The sequence below is a fragment of the Mesocricetus auratus genome, unplaced genomic scaffold (genome assembly GCF_017639785.1).
Source record: "Mesocricetus auratus isolate SY011 unplaced genomic scaffold, BCM_Maur_2.0 Super-Scaffold_100013, whole genome shotgun sequence".
NCBI lineage: Eukaryota > Metazoa > Chordata > Mammalia > Rodentia > Cricetidae > Mesocricetus > Mesocricetus auratus.
The window spans coordinates 52,021,628-52,047,940 of NW_024429196.1; the positions used below are offsets into that span (position 1 = coordinate 52,021,628).

A 26,313-nucleotide genomic window follows, 5' to 3' on the forward strand; every position below is an offset into this window, starting at 1 on the left:
CTTGGCCTCTACACCTGCATGTGTACACATGAATCAGCAAACACATGTGTACACACGCACACACACTTCAGAGGCATTCCCCAAATTTCAAATGAAAGAACACATCCTCAGGATCCGTGGGACTTGTCTGTAGTTCTGCAGTTACAAAGGGGAAGAGAGAGGCAGGATTTGAACACCATGCTGTGGCTGAAGGCTCTGTGTCGTTACTGTGCTGTGTCCCAGCCACACGGAGCCATCTTCTCACCCCAGTGGGTGGCTCACTCCCTGTCCCTCCAATGTCTTCACAGCTTCCAGCTTCTGTATGCGCACACTCCTTCCCTGGCATGTTATGGCTAGCCTGTGCCTTCTTGTCGGCCTCCTGTCCCCCTGGTCTCCTCTCCCCCAGAACCTGGCAGAGTTCTTTGTTTTCCCACAGTTCTTTTTGTAACTGTCATGGTTATTATATTTTAAAATTTATACAGATTCCTGATGACTGTTCAGCTGTGCTCAGCACCTTAGAGTTTGAAAAAAGGTTAAGTTTGAGTGAGAATACAGTCTCCTGATAAAGGAATAAAACAGCAGACGTCATCATATATAAATAGTTGCATTCATGCCTAACGTACATTTGGGTTTCTTTTCTTTTTTGGGGGGGGTGTTGAGACAGGGTTTTTCTGTGGCTTTGGAGGCTGTCCAGGAACTAGCTCTTGTAGACCAGGTTGGTCTTGAACTCACAGAGATCTGCCTGCCTCTGCCTCCTGAGTGCTGGAATTAAAGGCATGCACATTTGGGTTTCTAAAAAGAAAATTATGCCAAATATGGTGGCACACACTTTTAATCTCAGCACTTGGGAGGCAAAGGCGCAAGCAGTGGATCTCTGTGAGTTCGAGGCTAGCCTGGTCTACATAGTGAGTTCTAGGACAGCCAGGGCTGCCCTAGATATAGTGAGATACCTCTCATCTCAAACAAACAAACAAAAACCCAAACCAAATCAGCAACAACAAAAATTATGATCTTACCTGTGGTTTACATTTTATTGGCATTCACAAAAGATGGGTAATTTACATAAAGTAATAGTAATAAACACCAAGTATCATTTCCCTTGAGTGTTCCAACATATTAAATAAAGTCAGTGGTTTGTTTCCTGTGCTGGGATTGAACCTAGGGCCCCATGAATGCCAGGTAAATACTGTAATACCGAATCACACCGCTAATCCCCACTCTTTGATAGTGCAGATTCCCCTTTCTTATTATTGTACCACTTTCCTTGTCTTAGGTGTGTATTGTTATTCAGTGTCTTCTGCCTCACCCAACACTGAAAGACTTCTTTGAAGAGTTATGCATGGAGTACTTCAAGGACTCAGTGACCAAGTACGCCTTGCTTCTGTGAAGTGCAGAGATTAACATGGTCTGTGCTTTTAGGAGGACCTGTAGATGCTTGTTAAATTGCTTCTTGGAGTGTCAACGTGTTCAGTATGTGTGTACTCCATGCGTAGGTCTCAGAACCTCTGGGTACCCCCAACACAAGAAGGAATGCTACGGGGGAAGGAGAGAGAAAAGAGAAATTTGTGGGGGAGTTCTGGGCTAGGTGGAATAAGCAGAATATTCTAGACAAAGCAGTTTCAGCCCAGGCCCTGAGACTTCAGAAAGAGTCACATTCTTTGAGGATAGTGATCACCATCCCAGAACAGAGTGTCAGCAAACAGAGTTTAAAGACCTGATTGTCTTTTATTGGTGGTTTAGGAATCTGAGTTGTACAGAGGAGGTGGCTATACAGGCAGAATGACTAAGGGAAGCAGAAACAAGAAACAAAAACAGACATGTCAAAGTTATTTTTTCAGGACTGGTAAGATGGCTCAGCAGGTAAAGGTGTTTGCCACAAAGTCTGAATAAAGATTCTCTGATGGTGTGACGTGTGTGCACATGCGCGCGCGTGCACACACACACAATCAAATAGTAAACTCAAAATTACTTTATATTATAAGGTGACTGGGTTGCTAGGAGTCAAACCCAGGGAATTGAACTTCACACATACTAAGCCCAAGTATTTTATCTACTGATCTACATTCTCTACCCCTGGGAGGGACCTATGTAGCTTTGCTTGCTATAAGCCCTCCTTTAAACACAACACAAAACAAACAAACAAAAAAGCCCACTGGTTCATTTTGAGGTTGATTTTTGTGTGCGTGGCTCCTCATACCAGCGACCCTGCTCTGGTTTACAAGGCTCTGGGTCTAAGAGCCGAAGCTGATTTTCAACCAAGGCCTCCAGTCAGTTTTTATTAACATCAGGGAGAGTGAGTGTGGCCCACCTTTGTATGCATACAACACAGTGGGAGCTAAATATATGTTTGTTGAATTGTGATTGGAATTTATTTACATTCTTGGTCTGGAATGAATGACTAAGTTGAGATAAATTTGGGAAGCAGTTTTTTCTGTTCTTTTCTTTTTTGCCAAGGGAGTTAGTCCTATGTATTACTTAGAGCTTTAATTTCACGCTGATTAGATCTGTTTTTAGTTTCTGGCTCCATTACTGATAATCTAATTATGCTTAATTATGCCATACTCCATTCCTCGTCTCATAGTATGGAGCTGAAGTACCATATTTGGATATGACTGTTGATTTCTGTGTGGTTTCTGCATAAGTTGTCTCCGATATGTGTATACAACCTCTAATACTTTATGTGTTTACAGTCAGATCACACATAAAAAAATCTCTTAAATAACTCTATAAGAGAAATCATAGGGACGGATTATACTTGAAGAGATACAATCTGCAAACATCTTCGGTGGCAGCAAATTGTGCAAACTCAGTGTGTGTCGTTCAGAAAAGAGATCTGTTTCAGCAAGTTAGGCTTCTGAGTAGAGAGATACAGGGAAAACTTTCTTCAGTCTAAAGACAATTTCTACAAATTTTGCCAGGAGCATAAGACTAGGCTTCAAGTAAAAGTGTGTTTTATTAAAAGACTGCCAAACCCCAGGCTGAACTGTGACTGCCCCAACTGAACTTATTAACCCATTTCTAATGAACTTTTAGTTCTCTTAAAAAAAATGTGGGCTTGGTGAATTATTGACCAACTTCCTTGTAATACCCGAGCTCTCTTTGAAGCATTACTTAAGTTTTCAGCGGTTGATCTTTTGTGTGTTTGTGATCCTGTCTGCCATAGGTATGGATTTGAAAGTCCATGCTAGCATTAACCCAGCTTAAGATACTGAATTCAGATTTCTGGGCTGAGCCGCTGGGAACCCTGCATCAGTCTGCTACCAGCATCTTCTATCTTTAGGTTTAGTGACCTAAACAACACAGAGCTCTGTGCTCAGGTTCTGGTCAAGTTTAGAAAAGACCAAAGGGACAAGTGATGTGACGCATCGGCTTTTAGCTTGTCCCACACTCTCATTTCACACCAGGGGTTCAGGTTAAACATGCTGTCTGGGGTTCCTTCCTTCTCTACTTGGTCCTTCTGGATCATTCTGCAGCAGTGGCAGATGACTCAGGGATGACTCAGCTGAGGTATCCAGAGAGGGGCTGTAAGGAGGAACTCACCAGATCCAAAGGTCATGCGGTGAAGTCACTTGTCCCAGTCTAAACCTCTCTGTTCCTAAGACTTTTTCCCCCAGTCTAAACCTCTTTGTTCCTAAGACTTTTTTTTAACTCCCTGATTGTGTCTTAGTTTTTACTCTTTTGTTTTTGTTGTATTTGTTTATTGAAGCCAACAATAGGAATCTAGTATGTATGTTTCTAGAATATTAAATGTTTTATCATTAATTTTTATTTTTAGTTGTAGATGAGTTTGGAAAATTAGCCTTTCTGTCAGGCATGGTTACTCATGAGAATTATCTCAGCACTGTAGAGGCTGAGGCTGGAGGATCACTCTGAGTTTGATGCCAGCCATGGATACATTGTGAGTACCAGGTTAGCCTTGGTGTAGAGTGAGACAGAGTCTCAAAACAAAACAAATGAACAAACAAAAATTATTTTTTAGACTAGTGCAGGCCAGTCTCTCTCCTGGTCCATTTCCAACAGCTGTTCTCCTTCCCTGTTTCAGACATAATCTGTGTCTACAGGTACCCAGAATATTTTTGTCTGCTCTCTGCACACGTGACAACCTAAAGTTCTTCAGCTTGCTTTTTCCCCTCTACTATTCCCCACTTACCCCGATTTCTTAGAAACGGATTCATATCAGCTGGTGGGACCTTGAGGAAACCTGACCGACCTCCTTTACCCCCTTTCCGTTCCATCTCTGTCCTTTCAGGATCAGCCACGGCCTTTGGTACACATGGACCTGCTGTTTGGAGCCAGAGGGCTGGGCAGGATTTCTGATCCCCTGACCTGGGAACACAGAGAGTCCTGATAGCCCCTTCAGGTGGGAGCTCTGAGAGGAGAGACTTGTTTTCACTGCCCCCGCCCCATGCACATAGATGACGAAGTGAGACACATGTGGACATGGATTCCAGCATCCCTGCGCGTCAGGCTCCGTCTTTAGCCAGCTTACTGAGTATGGCACTTAGCCCGAAGTCTTGATAATCCACATCCACAGGAAATGATACTCTACAATTATTGTTATTTGGTGAGTGCATTCTTGGAGGCATTCTAGTACCAGGAGGATCCATGGGGTAGATGGAGAAGGCTCTTAATCTTTGTTGCTGTTAAAAAAACAATCCATTGACTCTATTGTTGGTAGACAGAAGACACACTGGATATTAAACTGATAAGAACATGTGCTACACTTGATTTTAGCCAAAAGCTGAGACACTGTGAAAGTAGACTCTCTCAGGCCACCAAGCTGTGTGATTTCAGTACCTTGGGTGGTATTAAGGATGGCTTGGCTTTAGGATAAAGAGAGCCAGGACCACCACAAACTAAATACCTTCATTTCCATTTCTACTTTTCAGTGGACTTGACTGCAAGGTCAGAGCTGTGTATTTTTCAGTTTAATTATTTCTCCAAATGAAAGGGTTCATTTGGTGTGTGTCGGCCAAAGTGGATTGGCCTTTGTGATTCTAGACTCTTCTTCCCTGTTAGAGTAAAGGCAGAATGTCTTAGGAACTTGAATGTTACTCTGGAGAAGGGTTCTTGCAAAGAACAGCTTTTCACTCTGGTTTGTCAGGGATGAGCTTTTTAGCCTCTCTCTCCATGTGAAGGAAACACTGATGGGCCTTGCCTCCCAATAGTAGCTGTCAATTTACCTATAGGTTATTTAACAAAAGGGAAACCAACTCTTATTGGGTAGATTATGTAGGGAAAATTAAATTAAAATTTTTCTTAAATTTTAATGTGTGGGACACGAGGTTTTACAAAAGTTGCAAAGCCAAACTTGACTACTCTTGCTTTCTGTTTTATAAACATTTTACGCAGTCTTTCTTCTTGTTCTTCTCCCTCTCCTCCTCCTCCTTCTTTATCCTCCTCCTCATACTCCTACTCCTCCATTTTGATAGAAACTCATGCCTTCTAAGTTGGCTTCAAACTTTATATGTATGGGAAGATAGCCTTGAATTTCTGATCTTCCTGTCTTTACCCCTGAGTTCCAGGAGTATAGGCATGCAACACCATGCTTGCCTTATTTGATGCTTGGGCTCAGACACTGAGCCTTGTGTATGGTAGGCGAGCACTCTTTCAACCAAGCTACATTCTTAGTCCATATTCTCAGTTTTATGGTTAATTTCCCACTTTACAGAACTTAATTTGCTGTATTTGTCATTTTTCCACTTCAGCATTTAGAGTGTCTTTAGAGATGGCTTTATTTGACTCTGGTTTTGTTGTCTTAGTTTATAAGCTAATGAGGTTGTAAATGAAAAACAGTCACTTCATCAAGACACAAGGTGTGGCCCTGACTCATGACAATAAATAAGGGGTTACAATTGTGTGTCTTATCTAGTAGAAATTACAGAGAGAATTTGGAGAAAAGCAGTGGGTTATAAAGCAATTTAGAAATGAACTTCTCATGACTTTATCAGAGTTGTAAAGCCACATCCTGTGTACTTGGCAACCTTCAAACACCTATTAGTCTCGAGTAATGTGTGTCTAGGTTTGCTTCCACATGGTGGTTTCTAGACGAATTGGAGACGTTAGGAAAGGGCAAGGAAAATGGTTCTAAGAAAATCAGGTTGGCCAAAGACTGCTGGACCAAAGGAAGCAAGATGGATTGGCTAAGAAGGGCACAAAGCCATATGATCATGGAACAGCTACCAGGAAGACCTCAGCATGCCATTTAGGCAACTGGGCAGGGTGGGGGTAACAGTGGGGCAGGATAGGGTGTCACTGGGGCAGGGTGGGGTATTAGTGGAGCAGGGTTGGATATCAGTGGGGCAGGGTGGGGTATTAGTGGGGCAGAGCAGGGTATCAGTGGGGCAGGGTGGGGTATCATTGGGGTGGGGTGGGATATCAGTGAGACTCATTTCCTGAAGAGTACCTTGAACACTGAAGGCTGCTTCTCTGTTCTGCTAACTTTTAAGGAACTCTCTTCAGCTCCTGAGAAAGTCCTATCATTGCTATATTTATAAAAACTAAAATGACCAACATTATGACTTTAACTATTAAACAACCCACAATTTTTTAGTTTTACTAATTCCTCTATTAATATACTTTCTGTGCTATGATTCCATAACCTCATAATTCACCTATTTTATATTTTTAATGTGCTCATAAGGATCCCCAAACATTGTCACAATCGCATTCTATAACATTCCGTCTGCTCTAAAAAGAAGCCACACACTTTTAATCCCAGCACTCTAGATGTAGAGGCAGGCAGATGTCACTGAGTTTGAGGCCAACCTGGTCTACAAAAGCGAGTTCCAGGACATAGCCAGGACTGTTACACAGAGAAACCCTGTCTCAGCCCCCACCCCCCAGAAAACTGTACCTCATTATCCTCCTCATTCTAGCACACGCGTGCCTCTGCCTTTTCTTTCCCCTAGCCCAGGCAACGCTATGCACTCCCACACTGCATCTAAATGGACTTCATGTGGGTATGATTCTTTGTGACTAGTACCTCCACACAAGGGTTTTTGGTGATTGTTGGCTGGGTCCTTATGCTTTGTTTGAGTTCTTCTGTGGGTTTACAGGGCAAACCTTTCAATAGAATTTGTGTTTACTCTTGCTAGATACACAGGGGATTTCTTAGCATTGGCAGCATTTCCTACATGTGAAGTTAACTGTTATCCTCAGGGGAGTCTTTAAATAGTTGTCTCTGTCTAGTACCAAGGCCTGTATTTGCAGTATGTGGGAGCTGGTTCTCTTCTTCCATCACATGGTTCCTGCAGATTGAAATCAGGCCATCAGGGTTGGTGGCTAGTACCTTTCCTCACTGAACCATCTCATAGGCTCCAAGAATTCTTTTTTTTTGCTAGATCAGGTGTGCATGGAAATGACCAATCCATCACTATAAACCCATGCTTATCTTAATGTAAATACAGAAAGCTACAAAGAATAAATATAGATATCTGAAGATTCAAAGGTTAGCACACACACTTAATCTCCTTGGTCAGTCAGCTGAACAGTCTCTAAGAATTAAACTCTATCAGCAGTGGGAGTACCTAAGTTTAAGTCATGGTTCTTAATGCCATTCTCCATCACAATGACCTGGAATTTTTGAAGAACTACTTCTAGGGCTCAACTGTGAAGCCTCTACTACGAACCTGGAGTTGTTTGTAGTTCCAGAAAGTATAGAAGTACCCAACAGCAACCTCTGCTCCCCCAAATAAAATGTATACATGACAGTGGTCTGTCAGGTGTTGAAGGAGCCAGTTGAAAATGGAGAATCCTGGAATAAAGTGAGCAACTAATAAGAAAGAAATATAAGATCATGGGAGGATATATGAAAGAAGTTTATAACATAGGCATACTTAGAGATGACAGGCATTGCACAGTATAACTTAAAGTATGAAGTACACAGTCTGCAAGTTCACGCCAGGAAGTGTGAGAGCCTAGACACGAGATTGCCTAGAAACTAAGTGGAGGGAGGGAGAGAGGTAAGGACCCCTCAGAAGAAACTTACAAAGAATACTATGTATTTTACATAGAACATCTAGAACACTCTATAGAATACTAGTTAATTTATGGCCTCCTCTGCTTAGCATAGTGTGCAGACAGAGTGGGCAAATGACCTTATGGGGAGGAGTCAGTAGGTATCACTTCAGTGAATGTTCACACAGACTGCGATGTGACCACAGTAGGTCACCCTGAACACGTGCACAAGTGGTACTTTACTTCTCTGACCTTCCTTGCAGAAACCCATCACCCCCAAATCCTGTATGATGATAAGTCAAGTATCAGGCAGATACTAAGTTTGAGTTTCTGGCTTTTGTTTTATTTTTTGAGAAAGCATCTCATGTATGTAGCTCAGGCTGACCTCAGACTCTTACAGAACTGGGATTGCTTTTAGGGACAGATCCTCCTGCCTCTCCCCTCCTAAATTCTGGGATTACAGATGTTCACAATCACATCTGAAGTAATTGAGAGTTTCTACAAAGACTTTTCAAAGCTTTCAGGGTCAAACAGTAATATATTTTATATTTCAAAATGGGAGGAGGTTTTTGATGTTCTTACTTTGAAGGGATGATAAATGTTTGAGGTGGATACGCTAATTACTCAAATTTTTGTTAAATTATTGTTTTAAGTTATTGAAACATCCGTCTGTATACCATACATATGTATACTTGTCTGTAAGTTCTGACCAAAACCCAAGAACAGTAGCCAGAGTTAATTCCTGGGTTTTGAAAATGATCATGTGGGGTGTTAGTTTTAGAGGAGGTGAATAAAGCACAGGTGGGAACTGATTGTTTGGCCAGTTCTCTGTCCCTCTAAAATTACTGAAGAATGAAACATTGAGCAAGCTTCACCATGAGAAAGGGACAGAGACCATGCAACATTTCATCACAGTATAGTGTGTACTCCCAACTCTGAACTCTTGAGAGTGGAGTAAAATAGGACTGTGGTGTGTGGTGTCCATGTGTTAAACTTAACACACAGGGTGGTGTGTAGTGTGCATGCAATAAACTTGGCACTAGGGTGGTGTATAGTATACATATAATACATACCATACAGTATGTAGTGCACTAAAGTTAACACAGAAGGGGATGTGTAGTGTTCATGTAATAAACCCAATACATTGGTTGAAGAAAACTGTCACAGTCATCAAAACTAAGAAAAATCCTAAATACTAACAAAACAGAGAAGCCTAAAATGACAAATAATTATAATGTGGCCCTGGAGCCCTTAAACAGAGAAGAAACATCAAGAGGATCAGGAGTCTGAAAGAAGTTTGAATTTTAGTTACTAATGCAAAAAGTTCATGTTACAACAATTTAATGAGCTTAACTGGCTTTCTCTTTTTTTCTTTTCCTTTTAAAAGCTGCTCGTGTTTTGTTTCCTTAAAACTATCTATCTATCTATCTATCTATCTATCTATCATCTATAAATCTTATGTCTGTTATTCATTATCTGTCTATCTACCTTATTACCTATCTACTTATTTTAAGTTTTATTTTCAATTGTAGAATGAGGAAACCTCTCATTCCATAAAATTGCATATGTGTTCCTTTGATTTCTGAAAAGGATTTTGATTTTTTTGATCAGATCTCTTTAATCATGAAGAAACAAAACCAAAAACATGGATGGGTCATGAATGAACAATTGTTAAGTAAGAAAAATGCTTCTCTTTCCCTGACCCCAACAACAGAGACCCATCCATACAACCCTTCCTGTATTTGCCACATCTTACAACCCTCTCTCAAGATTTAACTTGATCTCAGAATGTTGCCCCTCTATTCTCCATTCAGTCTCTCATTATAAATGCTTTAAGTGCATGTCCCCGCTGTAATCTACTTGTAAGGAATGCGGGTGTCTGCCTGGTGATAACTATAGTCCTCTTGCTTGGTAGCACCATTAGGTCAGCCAGGACAAAGTGGCTAAGATAGCCAAGAGTTTCATGACAGCCATTGACACTCTATTTCTTAACTGACATGGACATGTTGCTGGTATTTGAGAGAGGTGAGAGATCGGAGCATTCTGATTGGCTTGAGCTCTCTTCTGTGTAGACTTGCATTCTAGCCCCTAACTCCCACCCTGGGGCACGAGGACCCACCTTTCTGTAAGTCTCTAATAAATGCAACTTGTGTAATCCTGGATTTGACTGCCCCCATCTTTGGTTTCATGGGACTTTCTACTTTAATTTCTTTTGTAAATGTGTGAGTGAGTGTAGGTGCCTGTGGAGGCCAGAGGCATCAAATGCCCATGGAGCTGGATTTACAGGTAGTCATGGGATACTTCTGATAGGCATGCTAGAAGCTAACTCAGGTGTCCTGCAAGGGCCATACACTCTTCACTGCCGAGCCATCTCTCCAGCTCTGGGACCTTGTGCTTCTGGCAGAGGTCATCGTACTTGGGGACTTGGCTTTTATAATGCCAGGGATTTGGAGTGGCAAGCTGAAGGGAAGAAAACAGACAACCCTAGAGCGTCAGGCTGTGTGGTGGACTTCCGGGTTTCCTGTTGAGATCTTCCTGCGACCTCACCTTGCTCCATGATGGCAGTTATAACAAGAAGTGGTTTATGGAGATTACGTTCTAGACCTAGAGGCCATATTTATTAGTGCAAGTCAGTTAAACTTTCTGGGCCTCTCCTGGTGTGGTGGTATATGCCTTTAATCCCAGAAGAATGGAATTATGATCAGAATTCAAGGGAGTTTGGAAAATTCAGGAAATGCCAATGCTTCTCAGAGGGATGGCTCTTTTAATTACAGTGTGGTGGGCTCATATCACACCACAGGGGCATGCCCATGAAAACTCTGCAAAAAAAGAAATCAGTGGGCCTTAAACAGACATTGAACCACTGAGCCACCAGTTTTACTTTCCCTCCAGCCAGCTGGATACATGAAAAGATGTCCTTTTGTCTCTTCTAATGAAAAGGAACTAAGTTTTGTCTTTTGAGTTAGGGTCTCTCTATGTTGTCCTTATTCGCCTTGAACACGTATGTAGCTTGGGTTGAGCTTGATCTCAAAGCATTCTTTTTTGACTTGGCCTACCAGCTTCTGGGATTACAGGCATAGGACACTGTGCTGGAAATACATTTACTTCCTGAAAAGGTCTGTTCTTAAGGTATCCTTATTCAATTCCATTACACGAGAATGTATTGTCTTCAGCTTCTGGTTGTATTGCTGACAGAGATATGAGTAAGTCTTTCAAGCCAGGGGCTTCCTATATGACCATATTATCTCTTCTAAGCTGCAGAGCATCTTTATGTGGTAAGATACAACACCCCGCCATAAAAGCTTCCTTGGGTAAGTGGCTTGTGTTGGCTCCATGCTAACCAGTGCAGTCAGAATTTTGAGCCAGGTTGTGTGGATTCCAAACCTCCGTTCTTAACTACTCATTGATTTTTATGCTTCAAATCAGAGGTGACTTGAAAATACTTGGGTAAGTGTGGGAACACATCAGCTCACTCAGGAGTTGACAATTGCCTGGCTTGGCTTGTGCACTGACCAGGGGACTTGTTCTGCACCACTGTCCCTTGTCAGTGACATAGCAGGTAGGTCACAGTTTGTGCTGTGCAAGTCAAGTCACATCCTCTGTAGATGGGTCATGCCGTTTTAGGAAGGACATTAGCACACCTTGAGATGTGGCCAAAGGAGAGTGAACAGGAAACCATTAGACCTTGAACCAGTATCTGTGGAGCCATTGTCAGAGCAAGGAAGGATCCCAGAGAGAGGCATCGTAACAGAGGCTATTTAAGAAGGAAATGGGTGTTCCAGGCCCACAGGAAGAGGAATGTTAAAATTTCCCAAGAGGAAAGTTTTTGGAGTTGGTGGAGAAGGGATTTTTGTGAGTACAGCTAATTGTGGAGTTCAGGAGGGGATGAGGTGAGAGGAAATGAGCACACACGTCACGGGGAAACCCAATGGCTTCAAAGATGATGGCAGGAAAGGCCAGAGAGGGTTTTAAAGATGCTTTTAAAGATAGAAAGGAATCGGCTGTATTTGAAGACAGTTGTGAAGAAACCACAAAACCTGAGAGGCTATAAGAGACAAAATGAAGTTAATCTGAAGGAGTATGATGGACTGAACACACTGGGAGAAGGTGGGTTTGGTGGTGAGTTAGAACCACTTCCAGGTACACACTGGAAGAACACAAGTTTTGTTTGTTTGGTTTTTCTTCTGTGCCTGTTTGTTTCCAATCAGAAGGTGGGGTGGGGCCCAAAGCTGGGGGAAACGGGTCCCTCAGGGGACCGAGCATTTCTACAGTATAAAGTCCATTCTCCAGTGCTGTTCATCACCACAGTCACACCTGACCTCTCACTGCTGTCTGCTTCTCATCTTTCTGGGCCTTCGAAGCTCTGCCTGGGGTGCTCTGCAGCCTGTGAGTTGAAGCAGGCTTTTCTAGTTTACAGTGGTGTGAGCTTTGTACAGGGTTATTTGAGCTTTTACCCCTGTAGGGGTATGTTCTAAATTTTTCCTCACTTGGAACTTTCCTGTCTGCCATAGTAATTAGACGGCTTACTATTTCCAAGGCTGAACTGGTCTCTGAATTGTAGGTCTGTGTTTGGTTTTCTGTACTGTACTCAGACGACCATTTAATCGGTGCCTTGAATCCCCTTCTCTAGAATCTGTTTAGCTGGTTCGTAGGCTTCTCTCTTCCTTCCATAAAGTGTGCCAGCTCTTCCCTCCCTTCCTTTTCCTTTTCTTCCGTCTCTCATTTCTTCTCTCCTCTCTTTTCTTTTCAAAAGCATTCCTGGTAGCCCAGGCTGACTTCAAACTTTCTATGTAGCTGAGGCTGGCTTCCATCTCCTTTCCTTGCTGCCTTCATGTCCTAAGTACTTGAATTATAGATGTGTGCCACGATACTTGGGTCACTGCTCCAGGTTCCATTGTAGGTAGAAAACTCATTGTCTGTCTGTCCATCCATCCGTCCTTCCATCTATCTATCCATCCATCTATCTTCCAAGACAGGGTTTCTCTGTGTAAAAACGCTGGCTGTCCTGGAACTAGCTTTGTAGACCAGGCTGGCCTTGAATTCACAGAGCTCCGCCTGCCTCTGCCACCCAAATGCTGGGATTAAAGGCGTGAACCCCCACCACCCAGCCCCATTATCCTTTTTATACATCTCTCACAAATGAGCCCATCTAGTGACTTAATGAATGAAAAAAAAAAAGGACATAAGACAGAAGGGACATGGCTGTTCCTAGATATATGGAGGAGAAAGTTTATTGTAGATCAAAGGGAAAGTGTAGGCAAAGACAAGGACATTTGGGAATGTCAAGAGTGGACAGGACCAGACTGAGCTGGATCATGTGGGGAGAGGGGGAGGGGGAGGGAAAGAGAGAGGAGAGAGAGAAAGGTGCAGAAGCCAGGAGGTCAAAGTCACAGAAAGGGCCGGTAACCAAAATGTGTGGATTATATAGGGAGGAGCAGCCCAACCCCTGGGCCGGACAGTTCTTCACAGGGGGCCTAGTGCACAAATCAGAAGAATCCTGTAACAAGTGTGGCCTGAGGGATGATGAGAGAACTGGGCAGCCAGGTTCACTTTGCTAAATTAAATAGGCGCCTTTGCCATTTGTCTGGTGTTTAAGACTTAACACATAGCACTCAATATTATGACTCCCCTTTCACTGCTGAGAGTGGAGATTGATGAGTTCTTTATTTTTAAAAGATTACAAAAAAATTGAAAAAGATTATCTTATGTGTTCTGTATCTGTGCTGGAGTGTGTACTTGTGGCTTGTCCTCAGGGGTCAGAAGGGGGCACTGGGTCCTCTGAGAGCTGGAGTGACAGGTGGTTGTGAGCCGGCTGGTGCAGCTACTGGGAACTGAATGCAGTTGCTCTGTGAGAGCAGCAAGCAGCTCTGCTCACCAGCTCTGTAAGTAGTTTCAGTTTGTAAAACTAGAATTTGAAGCTTTTCAGAGGGGATATGGCAAGAAGAAAGTGAACACTCTGGAATCCCAGCATTCTTGCCTCATTCAATGTGTAGTGAATGGGCCATTTGGATGCATGTGACGTTTTATTTGGGTTTGCTTAGGAAGTTTAAGAATGACCACAACTATAATCTCATTCCTTTCCTTACTTTATAGTTGAGAAGGCCGACTCATCATAATTTGATACCTTGCCCAAGGACACCCATCTGGCTGGTGCAGAACTGTTTTTGTTTTTGAAACAAAATCCATATTCTTTCCAATTTTTTATGCTTTTTATTCTGTTCCATTTCTTCAGACTCAATAAAATGTGACGATATTAAGGCTAGGCTAGGGGTGGTGGTGGTGGTACACCTTTAAACCTAGCACTGCACAGCCAGCGGCAGGAGAGAGATCTCTGTGAGTTTGAGGCCAGCCTGGTCTACATAGTAAGTTCCAGGACAGCAGTAAGACCCTGTCTCAGATAAATAAATAAGTGGACAAATAAATAAGTAATTTTTTAAAAAAGCAAATTAAAAGAGAAAGCTAAACATCCAAATTAGGTTTCTGCAGATGGAGTTGTTGATTGGTGTTTAAACATTCCAAGTAGCTTAGGAATCCTCTCTGGTGTTCTTGGGAAGATGTTGTATTAATATCTGAATGAATGAGTTGTGAAAGTCAAGGAAGTTTTAGAGGGATAAATATGAAATGCTATTTTTATCCCAAAGACGTTTAAATTTGTCATAAACAGTTCCAACCAACTTAGTAAGTAGTTTATAACTGTGTTTACAAGTTTTAGCTTTTGCCCAAAGCTGAGCAGGTCACCATGCCAACAGCTTCTGCTTCGATCTTGAGAGGTCAAGTGTGGCTGAGTGTGTGGAGCTGTTAAATGAGCTAGAGCTGATCATTTCGACTGAGACCAGGTGGTATGGTTTTCCTTCTGAGTTTCTGGTTAGTTTGTTTCAGGAGTATATATTTTCTTCTCATGCAGCTCTCCTAAATCCCACAGCAATCCACAGTTTTCACCCCTTGACATTGTGATCCCAATTTGTGCCGTGTCTTGAAGGGTTCCCCACGGGCTCTGCCTGGAAGTGATGGGATTTGAGGCTGGCCTTCAGTAGACTCTCCTGATTCAGAGCCTCACAGGCAACCAGGGTCTCAAGTCCTTCACTTTAAGCCAGCAGCCTCCCTTTCTACTCAGGACCACACTTGACTTCTCCCTCTGCTTCTCAAGCTCTCATCTGTGGCTGCAGGAAGGGTGAGGAAACTCAGGCTGTGCCGGTCTTCAAGTGCTCAGACCCGGAGCGTGGAGGCAGGAGACCCAGGCAGAGGGCTTGCCAGCTGCATCGTTGGTGACGGTGTAGCTAGCACATAGAAGAGGAAGCCATGGCCTCGTTGTGTTGTCGGTGCAAAGTGCATGCAAGGGAGTTTGTGCCAGCAGCAAAGCTGGGTTGCTTCCTTCATCACATTCTGATCTGAAGCTCCGAATTGTATCGGAACTGGTGAGGCTTTGGACATGCAGCCAGACCGTAAGTTTTAGCCTTCATCTTTTGAAAGGAGGGGATGGACTGAGGAAAAATAACAACAAACAAACAAACAAAGGGAGAAAACCCTTAGATCTTAAAGAATAATATTAACTTGTTAAGAAATATTTTATTTACCTATTTTTATTGTGTGTATGGACCCAAATGTAAGTATGTGTATCACATGCCTGCAGATGCTTGTGGAGGTCAGAAGTCTCCTGATAACCGCTGTGCGTGGTGCTCGGAACTGCCTTTTTATTTTATTTTATTTTATTTTTTTGAGATAGTCTTTCGTAGTCTCTCTGTGTAGACCTGGATGGCCTGGAACTTGCTTGGTAGACCAGGCTGGCCTCAAACTCAACAGAGATCACCTGCCTCTGCCTCCCAGGTACTGGGATTAAAAGCATGTGCCACCGTACTGGCTCAACAGCAAATATTCCTAATCATTAGCAGCTCTCAAGAGTAAATTAATCTCTATTGCCATGCATACCTTGAGTTGAATTAGTGAGAACCAGTTGTGACTCTTCCTACAGCTGAGTGTCTATCCACCCCTCCATCTTTTCATCTGGGTGTCTTTTAAAGGATTGGCTCATGGAATGGGGATGTTTGATGAGTCCAGAAATTTACAGCCAGGCTGGCAGACCAAAGACCCGGGGAAGGGCTGTGGCTCAAGTTCAACAGAGGACTGCTGGCTGGTGAAAACCTCTCTTTTGTGGTGTTTCTGCTTGTTGGGTGAGGCCCACCCCCTTTAGAAAAGGTTGTTGTTGTTGTTTTTTTTTGAGTAGCCTAATTTCAGGAATGCAGACTATTTCATTCCATTCATTTAAATGTCATTACATTAAATTGCAGTGGAAGGTGTCTACTGCAAATGTGGTTTTAATTAGTCATGGAAATTTGTGTCCACTTCCCCTTCTTATCTAAAATATACCTTCAAAGAAGCATCTAAGCAACACTTGAGTGATACGTGAGTACCTTGGTTTAGACAAACTGGCATATAAAATAAACCACCACATTTACAAAGATGAACAAAACTTGTTCATTGCCTACAGAGAACTCAGATCTAGCTACCATGCACACAGATGTGCATACACACACACACACACACACACACACACACACATACACACACACACATGCACACACACAGTGAGAGAGAGACACACACACATACACACAGAGACAGAGAGACAGAGAGAGACATAAGAATGTGAATACACCACACAGTATAGAGGTAGGACAAGCAGACATCTTGGTGTTGCCTGGAGATCAGGGAAGCAGCAAATTACAAGGGGGAGGTATCTGAAAGGTTTTAGGTCCAAGAGAGAAAGGGTTGGTTGGTATGTTGTTTCCATTTGGTAGAAGATAATGTGGGAGTGCATAGACTAGCAACCACGAAAGCTGGAGAGACTGACGGACACACAAGGGCAGGTCACCCTCCAAGACAGGGGGGCCTACCCTCAGCCTTGGTACCGGGACTAGAGCTCGCCTGAGATTCGTTCCATCACCTGTCTCTGGGATACTTGTTACTCAGTGTGGTCTTCCACCATGGTCACATTGGATTATTACTTGCTCATCTCTGCTCACTGATCATCACATGACATCACCTGAGATAGGATTCCCCCCTCTCCTTTACCTTATTGGCTAAACCCAGGTTGTAATTGGCTCAGTGGTGGCACCTGTTCAGCTTCAGCACACTGGGGCATCTTCACACAGTCAGCTCTTCTTCTTTTAGAACCAGGTGTTGTATAAGCGTTTCCTCCAAATCGACACACTCCTTCCTGGAAGGAGGAGGGGAGACTCACAAGAACCAGGAATCTAATGGCACTTTGCAAGGCTCAGGACACTCAGAAAGTGTCAGGATTCACAAGGCCCAACCTCAAGTTTATATAAGCAGTGAACAGTTGCTGGGGAAGAGTCCCCAGTGGAGCTGTCTGCAAGCTGAGCACTAGGGGTGTAGCTTTAAAAAGTTGTCACACATGCTGGTGTCATTTGTCAGGCTTGGCAGCAAGTCATCTTTACTTACTGAGTCATCTCTTTAACCTTCTAAAATGTGATCCAGGGGCACGCTAAGTTGCCTGTGCTGGTCTTGAGTGTTTGCTTAAATTTATCTCCATGTGCCATGTATGTAGAGTACCTGCAGAAGTCAGAAGAGGACATTATCTGCTGGGACTAGAGTTATAGACAGTTTTAAGCTGCCATGTGGGAGCTGGGAGCTGGGAGCTGAACCTGGGTCCTCTGGAAAAGCAGTCAGTTTTCTTAACCACTGAGCCATCTCTCCAGCCCTCCATATTCCAGGTTTGAAATAGGCAAAGCTAACTGGGTGGTGTCAGTATGGACCCAGAGGTGAAGTAGATGCTTCTACATCTTGGGCTGAGCTGATCTGTCTCAGCTGTAGGTCATGCCACTGGAGTGCTTTGGGGAGTGCGTTCGAGAGAGAGAGAGAGAGAGAGAGAGAGAGAGAGAGAGAGAGAGAGAGAGAGAGAGAGAGTGTGTGTGTGTGTGTGTGTGTGTGTGTGTGTGCAATAGGAGGGTGACAGCAGCCTGTGGGCTTGAAGCAGGAGAGAGGGTCAGAGGGTGAGGCCTTGGCACACTGGTATCCCTAGAGGAAGGGTGTCCTCACATCTTTCCTCTCCCTCAAGCAAGGTGACTGAGAAGGACAGGGAGAATGGTAGAAGGTCATTTTCCAGATCTAGAAGCAGAATATCCCTGATAAAGTATGGACCCAGGTGGAGAGATTGGTAGCCTGCTTGATTTTGTTGTTGGTTAGAATGCTTGAGTCTTCTGGAATTGGTGTAATAAAATCACATAACCAGTGTAGTAGTATTGAGAGAGAGAGACAGAGACAGAGACAGAGACAGAGAGAGACAGAGAGAGACAGAGACAGAGAGAGAGACAGAGACAGAGAGAGACAGAGACAGAGACAGAGACACAGAGAGAGACAGAGACAGAGAGAGACAGAGAGAGAGAGAGAGAGAGAGAGAGAGAGAGAGAGAGAGAGAGCTGTTTTCTTGAAGGAAATTCATGTCCCTATAAAAAGAAGTGGAGGGAGGGAACTCCTGCCTAGAGAGGACGTATAGGAGGCACCGTCTAGAAGACACAAAGTCTGCTGGCAGCTTGCTTAACCTTGAACTTGGCAGCCTCTAGAACTGTTTCTGTTGTTTATAATTTACCCATCTCAAGGTGTTTTGTTATACTAGTAGAAAAGACCAGATAGTTGTCAAGAACTTTCCATGTAATTATTTCCACAGATCTTTAATCATTATCATTGTTAATATATATTGTTATTGGGGTTTTTTTTTGAGGCAAGGTCTCTCTGTAGCCCTGTATGTCCTGAAATTTGCAGTCTAGACCAGGCTAGCCTCAAACTTCCAGAGATTCACCTGTCTCTACTTCTGCTGGCAATAGGTATAAGTCACCATGCTCGGCTTATGCTTCTGTTTTATAGGTAAGGAAGTTGAGCCGTTTGTCTTGAGTCACTGGCCATCTATGTAGGTGAACAAGCTGAACTGGAACTTAGCCCTAAGCACTTTTGGCTGTCTAGTCTAGGTCCGCTTGTGCTTCTGTACTGCCTGTGAGAAGTCATGTGTGCTGGTATGTACTCCTTACATTCGTGGGAAATGTGAAAAGTAGGCTTTCCTTAGGGCTTGGTGTTGGAAACACAGTGTCTTAGTTACTCTTCCATTGCCGTGAGGAAACATCACACCCAAGACAGTTTATTAGAAGAAAGAGTTTATTAGTTACATACAACTTAAAAGGGGGAGTCCATGGCCATCATGGCAAGGAGTGTGGGAGCTAGTAGGCAGGCATGGTGCTGGAGCATTAGCAGAGACGTATTTTTCAATTCGCAAGTAGAGATAGATAGATAGATGATAGATAGGTAGATAGATAGATAGATGATAGGTAGGTAGATAGATGATAGATAAATAGATAGGTAGATAGATAGATAGATAGATAGATAGATAGATAGAACTGGAAGGCATTTTGGCTTTTGAAATCTCAAAGTCTAGCCGCAGTGACACCTTCTTCAATGGGGCCACACCTCCTAATCCTTCTCAAACAGTTCCAAGAACTGGGGACCAAGTACTCAAGTATATGAGCCTGTGAGGGCCATTCTCATTCAAGCAACCACACACAGTCTCCGTTTTAAGCCGTTCTTCCTGTTCCTTTGCTTCTCCTTGAAGACATGATCTCTGGACATTGAATGTGTTGGACCTCATGTGGTGGACACTGAGGATGTCTCCTATTAGTGGCTCGTGGTGCTTATTCTGTACATTCTAAAAGGTGATACCCAAGCTCCTGCCATTTTGTAACATGTACAGTGTGTACTGAACCCAGAGCTGGGCTTTGTGGGATCCTGACTTAAGTCAGTAGATCTATGAGTATTGTCCTCTCACTTTAGAATTTTAAAAAGAAGGAAACAGGGCCAGAGGAGACAGCTTAGATAGTAAAGTTCTAGCTGTTCAAGTTAGTTCAAGACCTGAGTTCAGATCCTCAACATTCATGTATAAAGCTGGGTACGGCCCCACATTTTTGTAATCCCAGCACTGAATAAGACAGAGACAGTTTGATCCCTGGTGGCCAGCCAAACTTACAGAATTGATGAAATCCAGGTTCAGTGAGAACCTTGGTCTCAAAAACTGAGGTAGAGCATGATTGAGGAAGACACCAGACATTGACCTTTGGTCTCTATTTGCACACAAACATATATGAGTGTTCACTTGTACACATGTGTACCCATATATGAATGTGTGCATATATATGAATGCCCACTTGTACACATGTGTACCCATATATGAATGTGTGCATATATATGAATGTCCACTTATACACATGTGCGCATATATATGAATGTGTGCATATATATGAATGCCCACTTGTACACATGCGTGCCCATATATGAATGTGTGCATATATATGAATGTGTGCATATATATGAATGTGTGCATATATATGAATGTCCACTTGTACACATGTGTGCACACATTCATGATGAAAAGAGACCGATGAGAGAAAAGGGCAGCAAGAGAAAAAAGGATGAAGTGGGGACGGGGAGAAGAAGGCAGAAGGGAGCTGATTCTAGAAGGGGGAAGAGAAGAAATTTAGAAAGGCAAGAGAGGAAAGGTCTCACATTCAGCAGGTGGCATGGGCCATGACGCAGTGGTTCTCCTGCCCCTCTGTGGAGTCGTGATTACCCAGCATGACTTGGGCCTTTCTGTCTAATGGTACTTGGGAGGCAGGTATCCCGGCGTCTGCCATGACTGGACTGTCTTTCATACCCCACCCCCACTGTCTCGGAATCGTCAGGCCTGAGAGTGCCCTCAGATGGGTAGATCCCTAAAGCCACTCAGAAGTAGACAGATAAAAGCAGGCTCTCTTTTAACCTGTCTTCGGCACCGTCTGGCATGGGTTGACTAAGGTTATCATTCCATGGCATTTCTATTTTAATTACGTGTCTCATTAAAGGCAGCTTGGGCCACATCCAACAGCGTTCTGGTCAGCTCATTTTCTTTTGTTCTCAGTTTTTAAGTTCTAATTAAGCTTCTGCATATCCCCAATTGAAAGCAGTTTGGAAGTTTTCTTAAGAGAAGCCAGTTATTAAATCAAAGTTTTAATCAAATTCATTTGCACATGGATGGATATGTGATCTGTTTGAATTAGAAAAAAAGGCCCAAGTAATTGATATTTAAGAGGCAGAGGAAGAGTTGGGGTCATATGTAGAGGTCAGTCATTCTATTTCAAAGTCCAGCAATTCCGGAGACCCCAAGGACAGTGCAAGGTGGATTTCCACTGGCCACTTCCTAAGTGTTGACAGGCCGTGAGCTTAGTTAACAGAATATTGGAGCAGCTGTTTCTGGAAGGATCAGAAAATAGGATGAGGCAGCCTGAGCTGGGGGATTTATTGGAGTGTGCTACAGGAGAGACCTGACAGTGTACACGGGTAGGGGCAGGGTGGGGAGGATACTCTTAGGAGGAAACGGAGTGGGCAACTGGGGGGACCTGGCAAACTGTGGGCTGGAAAAGAAAGATGGTGGCATTGGAGGATGTATGAAACCAGAGCTTGCTGAGGGCAGGGCAAGTGGGGGTGTTTGGAGAAAGGGGTCATTGGGCAGGTTGGAGGACATAAAGAAGTCTCTTGAGGTTGCTGTAAAGAGCCCATAAAAGTGTGTACTTTCTGGATGTTGGTAAAATAGGACTCTCTTCAGGGAAGACAGTCTATATTAGTGACTTTCCTGATGATGTGACAAAATACCCTACAGAACCAACTTAAGGAGGGATTTTTTTTGCTTACAATTTAAATGAGTGCAGTCATTGTGTGTGTCTGAGTACATGTGTATGTGTTTCTGTGTGTGCATGTCTGTGTGTTTCTGTGTGTGTCTGTGTGTATATGTGTTTCTGTGTGTGTGTACACGAGTTTGTATGTGTACATGTCTCTGTGTGTCCATGTGTGTATATGTATATGTGCGTGTGTGTGTCTGTCTGTATGTGTATGTATATGTGAATATGTGTCTCTCTCTCTGCGTGTGCATGTGTCTCTCTGTATGCTTGTATATGTGTACATGTGTCTTTGTGTGTGTTTGTGCCTGCGTGGTAGAGTTCATGTCAATGGCGCTGTAATGCTAAGACTCCTCACTTAATGGTGGGTCAGGAAGTAGAGAGAGAGACAAGCCAGCACTCGGCATGCTTTTTCCGTTTCCCCTTTCTATTTAGTCTGGGATCCATGGAAGGGTGCTGCCCACATTCAGGGTAGATCTTCCCTCTTCAGTTATAATCCTTTCTGGAAGAGTTCCCATAGACACACTCCACAGTGTGCCTCAATAATGCCCTACATTATTATTAGTCCAACCAAGCTGACAATAAAAATTAACCATCACACAATCAATCTATTAATAGAGATGTTTAATGTCCCAGACTAGATGTCACAGTAAAATTAGCATATGTAAATTGTAGTAATTATCAAAAGGAGGTAAAGGTTGGCGGCTTTCCTCTCCCCCAAATCTTGTATAGAAATTTCTATTTTATTTATCTTTCTTCTGGGAATTCCTGCATGTTGGGTTCTCATGGTATGTTCATGATTAGTGAGAAGATGTTTGGTGGGACAAGCTTGCTTCTCCATAGAGTGCACACAGTATATCTGCTAGTATACTGACTGTCTCAGAGAGTGCACACAGTATATCTGATAGTATACTGACTGTCTCAGAGAGTGCACACAGTATATCTGATAGTATACTGACTGTCTCATAGTGTGCACACAGTGTGTCTCATAGTATACTGACTGTCTCAGAGAGTGCACACAGTACATCTGATAGTATACTGACTGTCTCAGAGAGTGCACACAGTATATCTGATAGTATACTGACTGTCTCAGAGAGTGCACACAGTGTGTCTCATAGTATACTGACTGTCTCAGAGAGTGTGCACAGTATATCTGATAGTATACTGACTGTCTCAGAGAGTGCACACAGTGTGTCTCATAGTATACTAACTGTCTCAGAGAGTGCACACAGTATATCTGATAGTATACTGACTGTCTCAGAGAGTGTGCACACAGTGTGTCTCATAGTATACTGACTGTCTCAGAGAGTGTGCACAGTATATCTGATAGTATACTGACTGACTCATAGAGTGCACACTGTGTGTCTGATAGTATACTGACTGACTCAGAGAATGCACACGGTGTATCTGATAGTATACTGACTGTCTCAGAGAGTGTGCACAGTATATCTGATAGTATACTGACTGTCTCAGAGAGTGTGCACACAGTGTGTCTCATAGTATACTGACTGTCTCAGAGAGTGCACACAGTATGTCTCATAGTATACTGACTGTCTCATAGAGAGTGCACACAGTATGTCTGATAGTATACTGACTGTCTCAGAGTATGCACACAGTATATCTCATAGTATACTGACTGTCTCATAGAGAGTGTGCACACAGTGTGTCTGATAGTATACTGACTGTCTCATAGAGTGCACACAGTATATCTGATAGTATACTGACTGTCTCAGAAAGTGTGCACACAGTGTGTCTGATAGTATACTGACTGTCTCAGAGAGTGCACACAGTATATCTGATAGTATACTGACTGTCTCATAGAGAGTGTGCACACAGTATATCTGATAGTATACTGACTGTCTCAGAGAGTGTGCACACAGTGTGTCTCATAGTATACTGACTGTCTCAGAGAGTGTGCACAGTATATCTGATAGTATACTGACTGTCTCAGAGAGTGTGCACACGGTGTATCTCATAGTATACTGACTGTCTCATAGAGAGTGCACACAGTATGTCTGATAGTATACTGACTGTCTCAGAGAGTGCACACAGTGTGTCTCATAGTATACTGACTGTCTCAGAGAGTACACACAGTATATCTGATAGTATACTGACTGACTCAGAGAGTGCACACAGTGTGTCTGATAGTATACTGACTGTCTCAGAGAGTGTACACAGTGTGTCTCATAGTATACTGACTGTCTCATAGAGTGCACACAGTATATCTGATAGTATACTGACTGTCTCAGAGAGTGTGCACACGGTGTATCTCATAGTATACTGACTGTCTCATAGAGAGTGCACACAGTATATCTGATAGTATACTGACTGTCTCAGAGAGTACACACAGTGTGTCTCATAGTATACTGACTGTCTCAGAGTATGCACACAGTATATCTCATAGTATACTGACTGTCTCATAGAGAGTGCACACAGTATATCTGATAGTATACTGACTGTCTCAGAGAGTGTGCACACAGTGTGTCTCATAGTATACTGACTGTCTCAGAGAGTGCACACAGTATATCTGATAGTATACTGACTGTCTCAGAGAGTGCACACAGTATATCTGATAGTATACTGACTGTCTCATAGTGTGCACACAGTGTGTCTCATAGTATACTGACTGTCTCAGAGAGTGCACACAGTACATCTGATAGTATACTGACTGTCTCAGAGAGTGCACACAGTATATCTGATAGTATACTGACTGTCTCAGAGAGTGCACACAGTGTGTCTCATAGTATACTAACTGTCTCAGAGAGTGCACACAGTATATCTGATAGTATACTGACTGTCTCAGAGAGTGTGCACACAGTGTGTCTCATAGTATACTGACTGTCTCAGAGAGTGTGCACAGTATATCTGATAGTATACTGACTGACTCATAGAGTGCACACTGTGTGTCTGATAGTATACTGACTGACTCAGAGAATGCACACGGTGTATCTGATAGTATACTGACTGTCTCAGAGAGTGTGCACAGTATATCTGATAGTATACTGACTGTCTCAGAGAGTGTGCACACAGTGTGTCTCATAGTATACTGACTGTCTCAGAGAGTGCACACAGTATGTCTCATAGTATACTGACTGTCTCATAGAGAGTGCACACAGTATGTCTGATAGTATACTGACTGTCTCAGAGTATGCACACAGTATATCTCATAGTATACTGACTGTCTCATAGAGAGTGTGCACACAGTGTGTCTGATAGTATACTGACTGTCTCATAGAGTGCACACAGTATATCTGATAGTATACTGACTGTCTCAGAAAGTGTGCACACAGTGTGTCTGATAGTATACTGACTGTCTCAGAGAGTGCACACAGTATATCTGATAGTATACTGACTGTCTCATAGAGAGTGTGCACACAGTATATCTGATAGTATACTGACTGTCTCAGAGAGTGTGCACACAGTGTGTCTCATAGTATACTGACTGTCTCAGAGAGTGTGCACAGTATATCTGATAGTATACTGACTGTCTCAGAGAGTGTGCACACGGTGTATCTCATAGTATACTGACTGTCTCATAGAGAGTGCACACAGTATGTCTGATAGTATACTGACTGTCTCAGAGAGTGCACACAGTGTGTCTCATAGTATACTGACTGTCTCAGAGAGTACACACAGTATATCTGATAGTATACTGACTGACTCAGAGAGTGCACACAGTGTGTCTGATAGTATACTGACTGTCTCAGAGAGTGTACACAGTGTGTCTCATAGTATACTGACTGTCTCATAGAGTGCACACAGTATATCTGATAGTATACTGACTGTCTCAGAGAGTGTGCACACGGTGTATCTCATAGTATACTGACTGTCTCATAGAGAGTGCACACAGTATATCTGATAGTATACTGATTGTCTCAGAGAGTGCACACAGTGTGTCTCATAGTATACTGACTGTCTCAGAGTATGCACACAGTATATCTCATAGTATACTGACTGTCTCATAGAGAGTGCACACAGTATATCTGATAGTATACTGACTGTCTCAGAGAGTGTGCACACAGTGTGTCTCATAGTATACTGACTGTCTCAGAGAGTGCACACAGTATATCTGATAGTATACTTACTATCTCACCAATGACAGCTCTGTGTGTAGTGAGTCATTTCATCGTTTCCCATCAGAGTGGCCATAAACACTCTTTCCTAGGATTAAACACATTTATAGGAAGTTTTTAGGCCAATAGGAACATGGTAGATCATTTATGTGAGATCCAGATTTTCCTGTTCAGAGCGTTTGGGCCCTGAAGGTTGAGATGGAGACCGGCAAGCACTCAGTCTTTGGCTCCTTTTGACGAGAGTACAGTTTACACAGGCCGCCTTACTGAACCCGTGTGTGCATAGCATCTGCATTAAAGCCTCTCCAGTGAAATTCATACTAGAGGTTGACAGCAACTCTTCTTACATCTGTCACAGAGCTAGTCAGTGGCTGCTACAGGACTAGGGAACCAGTGCCCTCACTGTAACACCAGGTGTGCTTGGAAGGCAATCATGTTTAAGATAGTAGCAGCTCTTTAAAAAAGATTTATTTATTTTATGTGTATGTGCTTGAGTGTAATTTATCTGCACTGTGTGTGTAGGTGCCTATGGAGGCCAGAAGAAGGTGTCAGATCTCCTGGAACTGGAGTAAGAGGCAATTGAGAGCTACCTG

At 43.1% G+C, this 26,313-nt stretch overlaps 1 protein-coding gene across 3 annotated transcripts in view; it reads left to right on the forward strand.

Moving 5' to 3' along the window:
* The window catches only part of Mboat1 (membrane bound O-acyltransferase domain containing 1), a 103,829-nt gene that overhangs the window by 8,767 nt on the left and 68,749 nt on the right, over positions 1 to 26,313 (forward strand). The window contains exon 2 of one of the 3 annotated variants that reach the window (XM_021225035.2): positions 4,229 to 4,543. The exons of 1 other annotated variant lie outside the window; for it this stretch is intronic. In XM_021225035.2, coding sequence (XP_021080694.1) covers positions 4,517 to 4,543 — 27 coding nt within the window. In that variant the 5' untranslated portion in view covers positions 4,229 to 4,516. Of the gene's footprint in view, positions 1 to 4,228; positions 4,544 to 14,835; positions 15,381 to 26,313 lie in introns of those variants that run through there. One more of the 3 variants, XM_021225036.2, reaches the window with a different exon arrangement.